Consider the following 18,147-nt stretch of genomic DNA (forward strand, 5'->3'; position numbering starts at 1 on the left):
GCCCCGGAGCAGGGAAACTTGCCCACCTGCAGAGGACCCTCGACTCCTCCCTCCAGTGCTAAGTGGCGCGCCTGTTGGGACTCCTCACACTGCGGGGTCCAAATCTGCCCAGTAGCCCAGGAGGCCCTTCTGCCTGGTGTCACCCACCCTGATGTGAGCCCTGGAGCAGTCTCAACTCAAACTGAACTCAACTCCCAACGTGTCACTAACATTCTTCTGGAACTCAGTGTGTCCATCTGCCACCTGGGGATGACGAGAATGCCTGATTCCTGTGCCGCAGTAAAGATCCACTGAGACCAGTTCGCCCCCCAGTGAGCGCAGGTCAGGACAGACGCTGCCCAGGCCTGGTGGGGACAGAGGTAGGAGGAGGTGGAGACAGTCCTTGAGGTCTTGGAAGGAGGCCCAGGGGGTGATGCAGCTTCGACATGCACCCGTACCCTCTGGGGAGCTGGTTAAGATGCAGACTCCCGGGCCCCCCTGCCCAGCCTGAGATGGCTGGGGTCGGTGTTAGCTGGCCAGAGGGTTCCAGGGCAAGTGGTCCTGGAGTCACCCTTACCCCGGTCTAGGCTTCGCAGTCCTAGGAGAGCTGGCACACTCCCAGAGGAAAGAGCTTTAAAAGCTCCACACCAATGGGACCTTCCTCCTCCTGAGGACATGCAGGCCTCAGCCCTGGGGAGGCACCGATGGGGTGGGAGCCTGTGTTCCCTACAGAGTCATACCCATCTCCATGGCAGTGGCACCCCCCGTACATGTGAGCATTCTTTATGACACCTGGCCATAGAACACCAGAACGGCTAAACCACCTGTTCCTGGGCAATGAATCTGCCAAGAAAAGCACTAGTGGCTGCACCTTGCTTCAAAACTAATGGCTGATTTTTGGAGAGTATCTGGACAATTCCTTTAGATCACAGGTTGGCCAACTTCCATAAAGGGCCAGACAGTGAATATTTTCACTTCTGTAGGCAGACAGCATCTGTTGCCAACTACTCAACTCTGCCACTCTGGGCGAAAGCACCCGTAAACAGTAAGGAAACAAATGAGCAGGCTGTGTGCCAATAAAACTTTATTTCTAGCTCTGAGATTTAAATTTCATATGATTTTCATGTCATGAAATATGATTCTTTTCACAAAATATTCTTCTTTTGATCTTTCCCAGTCATTTAAAAATGTAAAACTGAATCCCCAGCACCACAAAATAAATAAATAAATAAAATTTTTAAAAGTAATAAATAAAAATTTTTAAATGTAAACATCAATCTTAGCTCATGAGCCATAGGAAACCAGGCACCAGGTCATGGTGGGCCGAGCCCCATTACAGATACTGACTCTGAAACCAAGTGGCAAGCACCAAGGTCACCTCTACAGAACGGCTTCAACAATGAATCCGCAGAGGATGGCACGATAAATGTAATGACGCACGTCTTCTTGTCCCCTCTAATTAGTTCATTGTCAGTCATCTCCCATCCTAAGGCTGGGTGTTTCTCCTGACACCGGTCCACACTAGAGTCGCTGTCATCTTCTGACTGGACCCTGAAATTCCTGTCCTTGCTCTTGCCTCTACAGTGCACAGGATCCCTTGAAAGCACAGGTCCTATTACATCATGCTTCTGCTCAAAAGCTGCCAAAGCTCCAAGTCATCGGAAACAGATAAAATTCAGAGTCCTTCCTATGGTCTACAGGGCCCTGCAGGACTGGTCCCTCCTGTCCCTGTTTTTCTTCATTCCTGTTGTTCCAGCCACACTGACTCTTGGTCCAGGAATATTCTGGACTCCTTCCTGCCTCAGGGCCTTTGCACCACCTCTTCTTTCTGACTAGCATTCCCACACTCCCCTCCCCCACTAGTTCCTTCTTATTATTCTGTTCTCAGCTCATACGTCACTTCCTCTGCTCTCAACAGCCTCTTGACTCTGCCAAGCACTCTGAGCACATGCCTCCATTTCCATTTCTTCCTGGCACTGTATTTCCTGATTATTTATTTCCTTACTCACAGTTCCTCTTTCCTTCCCAACTGGAAAGGTAAGGTCCCCAAGGGTGGAGACCTGGTCTGCCTCGCCCATCCTCCTCCCCAGCTCCGGGAGCACGGCTGGGTGCACACTGGGACCCGACTCTGTGTGTGTGTGGTGAGGACAGAACCCAGGGCCGCACACCTGCCAGAAGTCCCCACCACTGAGCTGTACCACCAGTGTCCAGGGGCTCAACTCTTACTGTCCAGTGAGTACAGATGCCCCAGCTGGGAACAGTGCTGGGGGTCGAAGGCCAGCTGAAAACACCGACTGGTGAGACTGTGAGTCGGGTCCTGCATCCTGCCCGCAGCAGGCCTGTGCCTGGGGGTGGGCGAGATCCCGCCCGGGCACCTCAGCCCAGGGAGCACCCGAGGTTCCACCACCAAGACCACGCCCTGTGCAGCTGCTCACTGAAGGCTGGCCCTGGGAGGGTCTGTGTGGCCACCACTGCCCACAGTGCACAGTATGTGATGGGGAAAGAGTGAGCAGCTCTCCCAGACACCCCTCCATGCCCAGGGCCCCCCGGCCACGCTGCCCACAGCCCCGGTCACCCAGCCCGGGAAGCCCGAGACTGAGTCTGAGCCCGGTCCAGGTCCAGGCATAAGGTTCCCTTCTGGCTACTCTTCCAAGGCCAGAAAAAGGCCACCGAACAGCAAGGGAATGACAGTTTCCTACTAGAAGTCAAGTCCAAGTCTCCAGCTCCTGGCTCCTCGTCGCTGCCGCACACAGCCCAGCAAGCCAGCCACACTTTAAAGCCACTACACTCTCCCGAATTCAAAGTGATAAAAATAAATACCAACGGTTAATTCTGAGGGCTGGGCAGGAAGTGACAATCATCGTAATGAAGGCCGAGGCGAGCTCAGCCTGGGCCATCACTCCCTAGTCCATGCTCAACGGTATCATATCATGGGATCACAGCCAGTGATCTGAGGTCGAAAGATCGCGGCCAGCTCAGATGAGGGAAACTGAGGCCCAGAGACGCGAAGTAGAGTCACCAAGAGCACACAGCTAGGAAACAACTGACCGGCTCAGGGACAAGTAAACCAAGCCAGTGTCCCTTCCCTCGTCAAATGACCCTCTAGGCTCAGGTCTTTCCCAGACAGAATCCCTGGTATGGAGAAGGCTGCAAGGCTGAGACATGCCCGGCACCATCACTGGGCAAAGGCAGGGTTCCCAGGAGGTGCTCACAACCTTTTTTAGCAACCGATCTCCACCTGTCTCTTTCTCTCTTTCTTAAGGAAATTAAGCTTCTTTAATGGCAACAGAGGTGGACACTTAGGGCTACACAATGCCTTAACTTTCAAGCAGTCTGGCCTCTCCTCTCCAAGGGTCTGAGCCAGATAAGGCCCCTGGAGAAGTGAGACCCCTACCCCCCTAGCAGGATCTTGGGGGAGTGCTTTTCCTTGGAGTGTACTGACTGATTTAAAAGGAAAGAACTGCAATTTGCACACCGACACCCAGTTCAAAAGCAAGACAGAGAATCAGCAAAATAGACTGGGCCTGGCTGCTACTTAAAGAAAAAATCTTTCCCAAGTTGGCAGATCTTCTTGCCCCAAAAAGCCTTGCAAAGGTTCTCCTCTGAAAAACGTGGACTGCTTCCCCTTCCCTCTGACCGCTGCACCCGCTCCCAGCCACCACGTGGCTCTGGAGGCTGGTACCTCCTCATGACATGTGACCCTGTTGATACAAACTTGACACAAAAACATGTGTCTGGCCAAGTGGCTTAAGGAATCTAAGAAACTTCCTCTGCCGCCATTAGACTCCCATTTCAGAAGGGAACAGACCAGGAGAAGTCCCATCTCCAGGAAGGAGCCCCCCAGACCAGGGGCCACCCAGAACTAAGACAGCAGCCCAGAGAAGAGCAACCGAGTTTCATTTCCTCTAAAGCTGTCTCCCACAATCACTCTTCCCTGCCACGGGCTTCGATTTCTGCAAACCAAATCCTCCAGATTGAAGCCAAGTGTACTCCTAGCCCACAGCTTCTCCGAGAAAGTGTCACTCTCCACTCCTCCCAGAGAGGAAAAAGGCAGGTGTAGGAGTGTAGGACAGTGTTGAAATCAAGACAAGCTAACAGTTAATCTGTCAAGCCATATTCGGAAACAGCAGACAGAGGTAAAAGGTTCAAGAATGAGCTGTAAAGAAATTCCTGGAAGGAACTGGGGGTCCCTGTGATGTAGAAAAGGGGAGAGAGCGACGATTCTCCCCATTTTACAGGATGTAAAACTGAGACCGCAGATGGGCCAGGCACTTGTCCAAGTTCTGAATCCTGGGGACAAGTACACGGGGCTCTAAAGGGACGTAGCACAGGCTGCTGCACACAGCTTCTGGGAGCGCGACAGCCCGGGCGGTGGCTGCCCCACCCGGTTCCCGAGGGTGGGGGGCCGCGCGACCCCGCCCACCCACCTCGGCCCCGCCTTATTCCTCTCTTGCTCCGATTGGCCCAACTTCTCCAGGCCCGCCCCTTCGCAGCTCCCGACATATAAAAGCCCCCCGCCNNATTTTGACCGCCCGCCCCTTCCCCCTGGACTATGATTACAGCGACACCCGCTGCCCGGGCCCCACCGCCTGCCCTGGCCCGGCCAGCCACCCAGGGCTGTCCCGGTTACCTCGGCTTCTCCCCACTTCTGTCCGCGGAAAGGCTTTTCGGAGGTCTCAGAGGCGATGTTGGGAGGGAGACGGAACGTGCCAGGGTCCCCAGGCCGCGCCGGGGGGGCGGGGGTGGGGGTCGACCGGGCGGTTGTTGTTGTTGACTCGCGTTGCCGGGTTGCTTGGTCGCCACGACTACCGTGGCTATGGCGCCTCCGTTTCCCTCACCGGGGCAACTGTTGCTACCCACCCTACTTACGTCACGCGTGGGGGCGGGGCCCAGAGTGATTGGCGGTGCCGGGAGAAGTGATTGGACGGCGCCAGGCCCTTAAGATACGCTATTGGCCCCTAGCCACGCTATTCAACGCCCCCTTGACTTCCCGGCGCTCTGATTTATCAGTATGAATGTCCCTCAAAGGAAACTGAACCCTTAAAGGCAGCGGAGCCCGTCACTCCCGCAAGGAAGCAGCGGGATAAGAATAAAGGGGTGGGATCTGTGAAGACGGGATTGGGTTGAGGCTATAAAACTTGCCTTCTGGTTCGACTAAAGGGATGTCGATCTAGCCCAAAGGTTTGCCGCGCTCTCTGGTTGGAAGACGTGCGCGTGCGCAACACGCAAGGCCAGTTGGGAGTTGTAGTCCTCTCTTACGAACTTCAAATGACTTCCCAAATCAAAAAGGCGAAAAAGGAAAGATTTCCTTCGTACTTCTCGCTTTCACTGTGGGCGAGTTTCTAGCCTCTCGCACTGACGTCACGAGAGGAATGCGGTGACGCACGCTGCCGTCTGTGACGTCAGCGGCGGAGGCTGGGCTCGGGGTTCGATGACGTCACGGGCGCTCTTCCCCACTGTCCCTTGCCCTGAGAGGGTGGCGTGGAAGTGCACAGCACAGGCGGGGTTCGATCTCGGGTCCCAGACTCCGAGCGACCCACTCCTCCGCCCGGGTCGGCCCTTGGGAGCAACCGCCGCGCCCTCTCCGGCCTCCCCGCCCCATCGGGCCGGGAAAGGTCACCGCTGGCCGGGCGACCGCGGCTATCTCCGCCACTCAGGCGGCGCGGCCGCCCCGGGAAAGGTCTCCCGAAGGCGGGGGACTTGATTAGCTGTTCCCACCGCGGGCGATAAGCAAAGGTCAGCGCCCAGCCTCTCCCCGAGAAGCTCGCGCCGCCCGCAAGAGCTCCACACAGTGTCCCCGCACCGCCTGGACGCGGTGCCTCGCTTTCCCCCAGGAGACTGGCGGGAGGAGAAGTTGAGACAGGCAGAGCCCGGGCCAGGGTGAGCGCCTCCGCTGCAAAAACTTAGTCGGAGGGTAAATAATATTCTAATGCAGTATGTTTTAAATATCAAAATTAATGGAAATTAATCCACGATGAGCCAAATACCAAAATGTTAAAGAAAGGCAGGACCCCTCGGCCCTGGGAGTAGGCCAGAGGTGAGTCTTGCAAGCACAGGATCAGATCTTGTCTTTGACTATTTTGTTTTTTTTTTTTTTAACCTGGTTGCTGGGGATTTAACCCACATCCTGACTCGCCTAGGCAGGCTCTCCACCACTCAGTTATCTACCCCCAGCCCTGTCTGTGTGAGTCTCTTTGTGTGTGTGTGTGTGTGTTTCACGATTTTTCTAAATGAGTAGATTATAGCTGCTCTTACCACAGGAGTGAAAAATGAGTAATGAATATGTTAATTTATGATATAATGAATATGTTAATTTGTTCCTGTATAGTAACCATTTTAGTATACGATCTATGAATCTCATGCAGTTTTTTTGGCTTGGTTTTCTTGCTGGGGAGGTGTCTGTTTTTGTTTTGTTTTTGTAGCAGCCCAGGGTTGCTCTACCGTCTAACTACAACACTCTTTGTTAATTACACCCCCTTTGTATTTTATTTTGAGACAGGGTCTCACTAAGTTACCCAGGCCAGCCTCGAACTTGCAATCCCCCTTCCTCAACTTCCTGAGTAGGTGGATTGATTAGTGTATCTTATAGCATCATGTTGTGATTACAAATACACAATAAAAAATTTTTTATAATATTTTAATTCTTATTTTGGGGTGTTGGAAATTGAACCCAAGACCTCACACACTACTGTTCTACCACTAAACTACACTGCACTCCCAAGCCAGATCATTTTCCATCTATTTTGATCATCATAATTTTTAGTTTTGCATATATTTTTGTTCTCTTAATATCGATTATCTTGATGACTCAGTTTTTTGGCACCTCCTTGAATTTTATACCCTCATCCCCCTGAAGGTAGAGGAGGGAGGAAAATGCTAAGAGCTTGGAGATTTTAAGTCCAGCTCTGCTGTGTGACATTGAGAAAGTGGCTCCACCTCTTTGAGTGTCTGTTTGCTAGGTCAACCGACGTTATACGTGCTCTGTGCAAGGCCCTGGGCTGTAAAAGTGAAGAAAACAGAGAAGTCTGTTGCTTTGCATTCTAATAAGAGAGACACAATAAACAATGAGATTAATTAATAAGACAGGTCCACACAGGCTTCAAGAGCAACATAAGAAGGTGGAGAGAAAAAAAAAGATGTCACAGCCGATGACCTCTGAGCAGTGCTCCAGAGTTAGCCTGAGTGGTCAGGAAGAGCAAACCCACGAGACCAGCTGGATGGAGCTGCCGAGGAAAGGCTCTGGGTGGGAAGGTCTGGCGAAGGCCTCTGGCAGTGAGAGTTAAGGGTGGCCTACGGCAGCCCAGCAAAATGCAGCCTTCCCCCCACTTGACAGGTGAGCAAATAGAGGCTGGGGAGGGGGGAGCTCTCCCCAGGATCCTTCCGCTGGAGGCCCAGCGCCCAGGCAGCCTGTCTCCCTTCTAGGGACTTTCCTGTGCCCTGGGTGTGACCCCAAATAGGAGGGGGAAAGCAGCAGCCCCAGTCTGCCTGGAAATGCCCGCTGAGCCTTCGCCCCGACAGTTCCCCCAAGAATTGGCAACTCTTCCAGGAAGGAGGCGCCCAGGAGTAACCCCAGGAGGCAAAAGGATTCCCTCAGCCCCGGCAGCTGCTTCTGTGAGAGGGTTCAGGGTCCCTGGACCAGCCACGGGGCTTTGCTGTCAGGGAGGGAACTTAGAAGCCCTGTTTTTACATCCCATCCCACCTGCAGAAGTCCCCGAACCCCAAGATGGGCACAGCCAGGCCCCAAGAGCATTTCCTCCAACAAAAAGATTTCTTCCTGCCAGAGTGGCCCATGCCTATGATCCCAGCTGCTGCGGGGCCTGGGCAACTTAGCAAGATCCCCATCTCAAAGTAAAAAATTAAAAGGGCTGGGGATGTGGCTCAGTGGTAGAGCGCTTTCCTAGCAAGGCCCTGGGGGACAGGGAGGAAAAAAAGATTCCTGATAAGTCCCATGGTAGGGAATGCTAGGTGGGAGCTACAAACAATCTTTGTTTCTATCTGATGGTGGCCTAAGTACAGAGGTTTTAAAATCACTGAATTCTGAATCCTTGATCTGTGTGCATGTTGTACCTCCATTCCAGAGTCAAAACTCCACATCAACGCAGGAGGCTGAGGCAGGAGGATCACAAGTTCAAAGCCAGCCTCCGCAACTTAGCCAGGTCCAAGCAACTTAAAAGATCCTGTCTCAAAATTAAAAAAAAAAAAAAGCTGGGGATGGAACTCAGGTAAAGCACCTCTGGGTTAAAACAAAACAACAGGTGTGGTGACAGGCACCTGTCATCCCAGCTTGCTCAGGAGGTTGAGGCAGGAGGATCATTTAAGTTCACAAGTTGAAAACCAGCCCCAACCACATAAGCAAGATCGCCTTGAAATCAATAACTAAATAAATAACAAGTTTAAAAATGCACTTGCACTGGGCATGGTGGTAATCCCACCAACTTGGGAGGCTGAGGCAGGAGGTTTGCAAGTTCGAGGCCAGCCTCAGCAACTGCCTGAGGCCCTAAACAACTTAGTGAGGCTCTGTCTCACAATAAAAAATACAAAGGACTGAGGATGTGGCTCCGTGCTAAAGTGTCTCTAGGTTCAATCCCCAGCACCATAAACAAACACACTCGAAAAAAAGTCCAAAGAGACCAGAAAGTCTAAGGAGAGTGCCCGCTTAAAAAAAAAAAAAAAATGTGGAAGGAAAGAGAGAATTAGAGAATCAACATGGTTGCAAAATCAGTGAGATCATTGATTTTAGCAATGATCGTCGGTGAGCCATCGGATATTAGGTAAGGTGCTGGGGACGACGAGGAAGAACTATGCTCAGGCACCGGAGGGTGGCCTGCAGGACGGCTGGGTACAGGGCGCAGATTCGCCAAAGAAGCCAGACGGTCCTCACCAGCCTTCCCTGAGGCGAGTCTCCGCGTCACACTAGGAGGACTGGCCAGCCTGGTGGGCCTCCTGCTGAGATCCAGAGGAAGCGCCCAGCTTCCTCTGGACACATCTGTCCAGAGGTTAGACCCCACTGCTCCTCTGTCACTCTGACACCCAGTTTACCAGAAATGGAGGGGGTAGGGGAATCCGTTAAATGATATCAGGAAGCAACGGACAACCCAGAAGGGTGGAGACACCCAGGACTATGCCAGTCTTTTCAATAAGTCACTGAAAAAAAGCGGGGACAATTCTAGGGCAGGTGACACCATTGATATTTGGGGGTCAAAGCACTCTTTGTAGCAGGGCTGACCTGCACCCCGGTCCACGTTGACAAGTTCCCCCAGCTCTGCCTGCTACATGCCACTGGTCTCCCCCACCCACCCCAGCTGTGACAAAGATGTCTGTCCTCACCTTGGCCAAATGTCCCGGAGGTGAACATCCTCCCCAGCCAAGAACCGCTGCCCTAATTGGGAGCGGAGGCCCATATCTGTAATCCCAGCTGCTCAGGAGGCCGAGGCAGGAAGGTCACAAGTTCAAAGCCAGCCTCAGCAGTTCAGCGAGGCCATGAGCAACTCAGGGAGACCCTGTCCCTAAAGAAAACCTCAAGAAGGGCTGAGGATGTGGCCCAGTGGTTCAGTGCCCATGGGTTCAATCCCTGGCACCAAAAATAAAACTAAAACTTGCACAGCTCCTGAGGGGGGACAGGAGGGTCACAGGTTGCAGGCCAGCCTGGGCAACATAGTGTGGCCCCGTCTCAAAAACAAACCAAAAATTGAGCCCAGGGCAGGGGCCGGGGACGTAGCTCGGGGTAGAACCCTTGCCCAGCACGCAGGAGGCTCTGGGTCCATCCTCAGAACTGGGAAAAAGAGTCGTGGGACAGACAAGTGAACCTCACCCGGGCACACAGCTCGTCACAACAGAGGCAGCCTGGTTTCCACAGCAAACGGCAAGAGGGAAGGGGCTCCGTCTACTAAGGCTGAGGGAGGAGGAAAAGGAAGGTCCTTGAAAGCCGACCACCACGTTCAGGTGAGTCGAAAAGTGAGAATGTGACACTGGTGACTGACACACGATCACACAGCCTTGTCTCCCGGTGAGCATCGTCAGGGAAGCCAGGACGTTTCTGCTCACTATCGTGACGTGCAGGGGACAATGATCAAGCTGGTTCTAACACACTTTCCACATTATGTTCATGACCAATGCTCTACACAGAGATCCCTGTTGTGGAGCCTGGGGTCAGAGGGTGCCACCCAGACACGGCGGCAGGCAGAGTGTTGGTGGGTGCAGCCCATCTTGGAGTCGGGCATCAGGTGTGTTCCAGCTACTTGGGAGGCTGAGGCAGGAGGATCCCTTGAGGCCGGGAGTTTGAGGCTGGCATGGGCAACATGGGACGACTGCATCTCAAAAAAAAAGACCAAAAAAAAAATTAAAAAAAAAAAAAACCCTATTGGAGGTCCTTCTTCATTTTACCTAAAGGAAGAGTTGGAGCAGAAAGGGATAGACAGAGATCTAAAACCAAAACAGAACCCGAGAGGCATTTCCTAAGTAGATGGAGTTGAGGGAAGAAGCTTGATGCATATCTCCAGGAACATGTATCAGCCTGTTCTATTTCTGCCTTTTTGCAGAGGAACAACTTCTTAAAAGTATATATTTATTTCTTAGTTGTAGCTGGACACAATACCTTTATTTCACTTATTTATTTTTACGTGGTGCTGAGGATGAACCCAGGGTCCCACACATGCAAGGTGAGCGCTCTACTGCTGAGCCACAACCCAGCCCCTAGGAGGAGCAACTTTTTAAAAAAATATATTTTTAGTTGTAGATGATCACAATACCTTTGTGTGTGTGTGTCTCTGTGTGTGTGTGGGGGGGGGTATTAGGGATTAGAACCCAGGGCCTTGTGCATGCAAGGCAAGCACTCAACCAACTGAGCTATGTCCCCAGCCCACAATACCTTTATTTTATTTACTTATTTTTATGTGGTGCTGAGGACGGAACCCAGGGCCTCCCATGTGCAAGGCAAGTGCTCCACCACCAAACCCCAGCCCCCGCCTGAGAGGCAACTTTTTGCCAAGAGGAAGTTAAAGGAAGTAATAACCGCTTTGTCTCAAAAGCAGCAAGAACAACTAAATCACCACACACACACACACACACACACAACGACAACAATGTGGCGCTGAGCTAAAAGGATGCAGACAAGGTCTAGTTCCCTGAGGCTGTTGTGCTAATTACAGGGAAGGGAACTCCTGCAAACATACAGAATACACATACAGAATGGTACCTTACCCATGGGTAAGGCCCATGGGTAAGGCCCTGGGATCCATCCCCAGTACAGGCCAGAAAACAGGAAAGAAGAAAAAGAATTTCAGAGACCCAGGGAAATGTGAGCGTGTACTTGGTATGAGAGGCACAATTTGTTAAGATAATGGCATTGAATTATGTAGGAAGATGTCCTTATTTTTCCACGATGCATGTATTTTGACACTCCTGCTAGTGAGGCTGCAATGATATAGCATTTGCATAAATCACCTGGCTCAAAATTGAGCATGTATAAGTCCTCAATGAATGTTAATGGCCATTTTAAAAGAAGTTTGGAGAAATGGCAAACTGAAAAAAATATATATATTTCTAACCCATTTCATCATCAGATGACAAGTTTCCTTAATATGCAAAGAACTCCTAGGAATCAAGAAGAAAAAGATCTACCACCCAAAAGAATCATGGCCAGGAAAGGTACCTAGAGAGTAAAGAGAAAGCCATAAATAGCTCTAAACACATGGAGCTCTGCTCTGCCCAGCTCTTGATAAGAGAAATGCAAATTTTCTCTCCTCTGAGATCCTATTTTTCACCTGCATGTTGGTGAAAATCCAAAGTTTGATACAAACCCAGTAAGGGCAGAAGGAAGAACTCTTACCCATTTCTGGAAGAAATGTGAATCAATTTTGACAATATATGCAAAAAATCGTACATGGGCACAATCTCTGACTCAGAAATCCCACTTTGGAGAATTTATGCACAGATCCACATGCATATGTGTGAAATGAAGTTTGTACAAACTCCTGATTGCGGAAATGGGTGGGGAAAAATGTCTCCCAGAGTGACATCAACTATGGGCATCCGCGTGGAGGATGACCGCCACTGCAAAAGAAATCAACGAGGATGTACGAAGATAGTCCGGATGGGGCAGCGGGGTGCGGGGGACTTGTGAAGAAGGCTGCCTTTCACTGAATTCCTGGCATATGCCACCACACGGACGATTTTTTTTTTTTTTTTTTTGTATTTTATTTAGAGACAGGGCCTCACTAAATTGCTGAGGCTGGCTTTGAACTCGCGATCCTCCTGCCTCAGCCTCCTGAGCCACTGGGATGACAGGCGTGCGCCACTGCTCCCGGCTCCCACAGATGAATTCTAACAACACTGTGCTCAGGGAGGAGTCAGACACAGGACCCAGTGCTCACCACACCCTCAGCCCTTATTTATTTATTTATCATTTTAAATGGAAACTCTGCAGCTGGGGCTGGGGCTCAGTGGCAGAGCACTTGCCTGGCATGTGTGAGGCACTGGGTTCCATTCTCAGCACCACATATAAGTGAATGAAATAAAGGTTCATCAACATCTAAAAAATATTTTAAAAATGTGAATACAGGACTTTATTCCCCTCCCCTCTACTTTTTAAGTCAAAAGTAACATCAGTTGGGGGAGGGGGGTACATGCCTGTAATCCCAGGTACTCAGGAGGCTGAGGCAGGAGGACTAAGAGTTTGAGGCCAGCCTCAGCAACTTAGAGGAAATTTGTCTCCAAACAAAATAAAAAGGGCTGGCAGGAGGTTGGGGAGCTCAGAAGAATAGTGCTTCTGGATATGATCCCCAGGACCGTACACACACAAAGTAACATGTTTAACAATTTTGAAGATGTTTAACAGTTTTTTATTGTGGTAAATAAAATATACATAAAATTTATCATTTTAAATATTCTTAAGCATACAATTAAGAGGCATTAAGGGTATTCCCATCATTGGTGTAAACATCTCGACTATCCAGCTCCTGAACTTAAAACAAAATCATTTTATTTTATTTATTTATTTGTATCATTTTTGTTTTCAGTGCTGGGATGAAACCCAGGCCTTGTGCACCCCCACACACACCCCATACCAGGAATTGAACCCAGGGGTGCTTAACCACTGAGCAACATCACCAGCCCTTTTTTGTGTTTTATTTAGAGACAGCGTCTTGCAAAATTGCTGAGGCTGGCTTTGAATTCATGATCCTCCAGCCTCAGCCTCCTGAGTCACTGAGATTACTGGCTTGTGTCACCACACCCAGCTCCTCTCTGTCTCTTCAAGGACACTTGTCATTGGATTTAGGACCCACCTGGCAATCCAGGATGACCCATCTTAAGGTCATGATTCATCTACAAGGATTCTTTTCTCCAATGAGGTCACACTGGGGCTGGGATATTGCTGGTGGTAGAGCCCTGGCCTTGTAGGTGACCGCCCTGGAGGGAGGGTGGGGACCGATTCCCCATTCAACCCACCACACCTCCCTGGAGCTGGGTAGGGCGCTGCGCACTTCATACAATTTCACAAACTTACCCAACAGCCTGTTGGGTGCACTTCTTATCTCCATCTTCCCCTGAACTCAGAGAGGTGTATGGCTTTGTCCAAGGTCACACAGGAAGGAGGATTCAAAACCAGCCCGTCGGAGCCCAAATTTCTGATTCTTTGTGAGGCACCAAGGAGATGTCTGGCTTCATCAGTTAAGTCACTCAGCAAATATCTCCCCAGTGTGTCCCTCCCCAGCCAGTCATGAGCTCTGAGGAAAGGGCCCAAGGGCACGACCCCAAGGAGTCACCGTGAGGAAAGGCAGAGGATAAGAGCGGATTATTCATCAGCCCTTTAGAAGCAGAACAATCAGAACGTGGCCCTTGGCCCTCAACACCCACACAGGGCAACCCAGGCCAGGAACTGGTCATGGAGAAAGGACACGGGGAGAAAGTTCTACCCAGAGGGACCGATGCTGAGGAGTGTTGGAAGAATCTGATGATCCCGTCGAGCCTTTCCTTTTATATAGATGAGGAACCCAAGGCACAGAGAGGTAAATTGACATTCCCAAGCTCACACAGCAGGAAAGGGGCAGAGCAGGGAGTCCACTCAGGCCTGCCTGTCACCAGAACTCCTCTTTTTGTCCTCAGATTTTAGATTGAGATAAAACTGATGTGACATAAAATAAACTCTGTGTGTAGAGAGCTGGGGGTCGATCCTTGCACAGGCTACGCACATGTTCTACCACCGAGTCCCACCCCTGGCCCAGGATGGCCACCTACCTGTGCAGCTCAGCTGTCCTCAGCCCTCGCACGGGGTTCTTTAGCCACCCCTCTGTCTAGCTCCCAAACATTGTCATCGTCCCCTAAGGAGGCCCCAGAGCCGTTAGCGGTCACTCCCTAGTCCCCCCACCCTGGCCCTCTTTCTGTCCCTGGCTTGGCCTGTTCTGGTCATTTCTATAAATGGACTCATGCCATGTGTGGCCCTTTGTGTCCAGCGTCTCTCGCTCAGCGTCGGTTTTGAGGACCGTCCATGTAGCTCGGCTCAGAACAGAGGTCCCTGAGGGACGTCTGCAGATACCACAACCCACAGGCATTCAAGTCCCTGCTCTAAAAGGGTGCAGGGTTCCCCTGTAACCCACACACATCCTCCCGCAGATTTAAAAACCTCCTAAATTACTTAGGATGCCCAATACCATGTGAATGCTATGCGCATAATTGTTGTACTGCACTCTTTAGAGCTAATGACAAGAAAAAGTCTATTGTTCAGTATAAATGCAGGGGTGTGTGTGTGTGTGTGTGTGTGTGTGGTTGGGATGGAACCCAGGGCCCAGCTGGGCGCGGTGGGGCTCGCCTTTCATCCCAGCAGCTCTGGAGGCTGAGGCAGGAGGATCGTGAGTTCAGAGCCAGCCTCAGCAACAGTGAGGCGCTAAGCATCTCAGTGAGACTCTGTCTCTAAATAAAATACAAAATAGGGCTGGGGATGGGGCTCAGTGGTCGAGTGTCCCCAAGTTCAATCCCCAGAACCGCCCTCCCGAAAAAAAATCCCAGAGCCCACTAGGTAAACACTTTACCATTGAGCTGCACCCCAGTCCTCTGTTTTATTATTTTGAGACAAGGTCTCACTGGGTTGCTGAGGTTGGCCTCAAACTTGTGATCCTCTTGCCTCAGCCTAGCTCCCTGAGTAGCGGGGGTATGGCTGTGTGCCCACCCGATGCAATATTTTCTAAGAGTATTTTCCCCGCAGTTGGCTGAATTCAGGGGTCCAGAGGGACAACTATTTTTTTATATGGCTGAATAAATCCCCTTGTCGGGTGCCACGATTTGGATGTGGAGTTTCGGTTTTGTGGTGACATGCACAGTGGTGTGGATACACTCGGTGCCACTGCGCTGCACACTGACAGTGGGTTCCTATGGTAAAGTGGGTGTTCTGTGTATTTGGCACATGGTGGCTGGATGTCACTGGGACTCGGTGATCTCTGGTTGCTTTTGGTTTTTTGTTTTGCAGGGCTGAGGGTAGAACCCAGGGCCCTGTGCACGCTAGGCAGGCGCTCTGCCCCCGAGGTGTGCCCCAGCCCCATGTGCTGAGGTTTGCTCAAGTTCAAAGATGTCATTACAGGGCTGGGGACATAGCTTTGTGGTACAGCACTCGCCTGGCACACAGATACCCTGGGCTCCGTCTCCAGCACCACAAAAAAAAAAGAGCTCTTGTCTCTCTGTTGAAGATGACAGCGAGCTCAGCCACATCACACTGTCCCTGGCAAAAGGTTATCACTCGGTGGGGCAAACGGGAAAGGTCGCCTTGGGGGGCCGTGCTGCCTTCCCTCTGCTGGGGGAGATAAAGGAGGTCACCCAGCTTCCTCCAGGCAGGGAGGGGGGAGCCGTGGTGTATAAATGGGGGCCAGGAAGCAGCGGAGGCGCTGGCCCACGCGGGCATCTGAGGCGTCGTCTGCTCAGCATGGCCAAGTTCACGCTGCCGCTGCTGCTGGCCCTGGCGGTGCTGGCCGGGCAGCTGTGGCTGGTGGCCGAGGCCAGGGCAGCGCCCTACGGGGTGAAGCTTTGTGGCCGTGAATTCATCCGGGCGGTCATCTTCACCTGCGGAGGCTCCCGGTGGAGGCGGTCAGGCCTCCTGGCCCCCGAAGCTATGGGTGAGGCCGGGAGGGACAGGAGGAGGAGGGAACAGAGGGCCCGATGCGTCCAGGGAGCCCGGGAGCGAGATGCTGGGACGAGAGCCCCCAGGAGTCAGACCCCTTTCCTACCACGTTCATCTGGGCGCCCTGCCCAGCCTTGAAGCAGTGGCCAGGGATCAGGGATTGGCAGAGCCACCGGGCAGGGAAGGGGGCAGCCAGCTTCCCCAGAGGCTATTTCCCGAGTTCCTTCCGAGTGCCCAGCCCACGCTCAGCAAGGCTGTGAGGGGGGCCACCAAGTCCTGAAGATCGAGGCACTTTCCGGTCCACTCGGGCAGGTAGGGTGAGCCATGGGTGTGTAGGTGGCTGGATTCTGCTGACCAGCAGGTGACCCCTCCCAGCATCCTGATTCCCCTCCAGAGATCCGGGAATCTTGCGGAGTGGTTAAATGGTGCGATTCTGTCAAGGCAGATAAGAGTGAAGGGTGGAGGTGATGGGGAGGAGGGGCGTGGATGGACGCACGGATGATGGACGGATGGACAGTTATGTGTGTGGACCCAGAATGCACAGGGACTGACTGTGCTCACTTAGTAGTTTTATGACTTAATAGCTGTGTGTTCTCGTGCAAGTCATTTCTCATTGCCTCTGAAAAGTGGGGGTGACAATGACAGCGCACCCACCTCATGTGGTTGCCATTGAGAGGAAAAACCCATAAACGCACTTACAACGGTGTCTGGCACACAGCTAAGTGCTCAGTAAACAATCAGTGCTATTTTGAGTGCTTATCATGTGCCCAATATTGTTGTAAGTTTTTATGGGTATTAAGTCTTCTACTCCATATAAAATTCGAGAAAATAGGCGTTATTTCCTCCACAATGTTGATAAGGAAACAGAGACTGAGAAAAGTAAGTTCACCTGGTGACAACTATAACTCGGAGAGGCTATCTCCCAAAGCATGCTCTTAAACATCATGGCCTCAAGAGTAGGAGGAAATAAATGACGGGGAAACCAAGCTTAAGTCAGGTTGAACGATCTGCCCACTGAAACTGCTGGCAGAGCCAGAACACCAGCCCAGGACTAAGTGGAATCCACATGTTGAGTCACAAGGCAGAATCACAAGAGCAGAGAAGAAGTTGAGACAGTCAGTGGCCAACATTCTGGTCAGAGTAGCAGCCGAGTCCCAAGCCACAACTCTCTCCATCTTTTACAGGGGACGTCTTCCGGGATGCAGACACTGATGCAGACAGCCTGGCAGGCGAGCTGAACGAAGCTGTGGGCTCCAATGAGTGGCTGGCCCTCACCAAATCTCCCCAGGCCTTCTATGGTGGTCAACCCAGCTGGCAGGGGACCTCTGGGGCTCTTAGGGGCAGCCGAGATGTCCTAGACGGCCTCTCCAGCAACTGCTGCAAGTGGGGGTGCAGCAAAAGCGAAATCAGCAGCCTCTGCTAGGCCAGCAGCTGAGCAGCCAGAGGACACCAAAGGTGGTGCCCCAGCGCAGCTAGCCACTGGCCTGTCTGACCGGCACCTGTCTTTCTCACACTCATTCATCTTCAAGCCCCAGAGGCCAGGTGCCTTGAGCTCAGCCAGTCCCCTCGCTCCCACCCATCCAACTAAACACCTTGACCTGGGGCCCTAGGCCAGCTCTGTCCCTCCCTAGCCACATGGGGACCCTCCATCTTGACTTCTGACCTCGCCCCAACATCAGCCATGTCTCGGCCTGGCCCACACAGTCCCTTGTTCCTACTCTACCCAAACTGGTCCCAGGAAGACCTCTGCTCGTTGCATGGCCCCAACTGTGGTGGCTGATCCCTGGCCGACCCACACGCCCGCATGCAAACTTTGCAGCTTCCTTTTCCCTGCCTCGCACCCCGTGTCCCTGCCAGTGCTCCATGGCTGCGGACCCCGGAGATGGTGCAGGGTTGTACCCCAGGTTCCCTTACAACCTGGGATGGGAGGCGCAGAAGGAGCATCAGAACCTTCCACGACCCCAATAATAAAAGTTCGGAAGCCCTGCAGGGCGTGTGCGTGGCGCTGCTGGGGGCGGGAAGCGGGGGCAGGTTTCCGCGGAGCCCGGCACCGCCACCCCGCC

General features: G+C 52.2%; 2 protein-coding genes and 1 long non-coding RNA gene across 3 annotated transcripts in view; 2 read left to right on the top strand and 1 right to left on the bottom strand.

Annotated features, from left to right (window-relative positions):
* The window catches only part of LOC107144971 (MHC class II regulatory factor RFX1-like), a 33,696-nt gene extending 24,362 nt beyond the window's left edge, over positions 1-9,334 (bottom strand). The window contains exons 1-2 of the mRNA XM_048795341.1: positions 9,307-9,334; positions 4,610-4,642 (exon numbers count right to left, since the gene is read on the bottom strand). Of these exons, the coding sequence (XP_048651298.1) occupies positions 4,610-4,642; positions 9,307-9,334 (61 nt within the window). The remainder of the gene's footprint in view (positions 1-4,609; positions 4,643-9,306) is intronic.
* Positions 7-1,074, top strand: LOC125613823. The gene is made up of 2 exons (XR_007344417.1): positions 7-321; positions 963-1,074. It is a non-coding gene; the product is annotated as an uncharacterized LOC125613823 (long non-coding RNA).
* A 6,494-nt stretch (positions 9,335-15,828) lies between the features above and the next one.
* On the top strand, positions 15,829-18,073 carry Rln3 (relaxin 3). The gene is made up of 2 exons (XM_015489601.2): positions 15,829-16,079; positions 17,269-18,073. The coding sequence occupies exons 1-2, from the start codon at positions 15,890-15,892 to the stop codon at positions 17,505-17,507; spliced, it is 429 nt and encodes a 142-aa protein (XP_015345087.1). The 5' UTR covers positions 15,829-15,889; the 3' UTR covers positions 17,508-18,073.
* The last annotated feature ends 74 nt before the right edge of the window (positions 18,074-18,147 follow it).

The sequence above is a fragment of the Marmota marmota genome, unplaced genomic scaffold (assembly GCF_001458135.2).
Source record: "Marmota marmota marmota unplaced genomic scaffold, marMar, whole genome shotgun sequence".
NCBI classification, from domain to species: domain Eukaryota; kingdom Metazoa; phylum Chordata; class Mammalia; order Rodentia; family Sciuridae; genus Marmota; species Marmota marmota.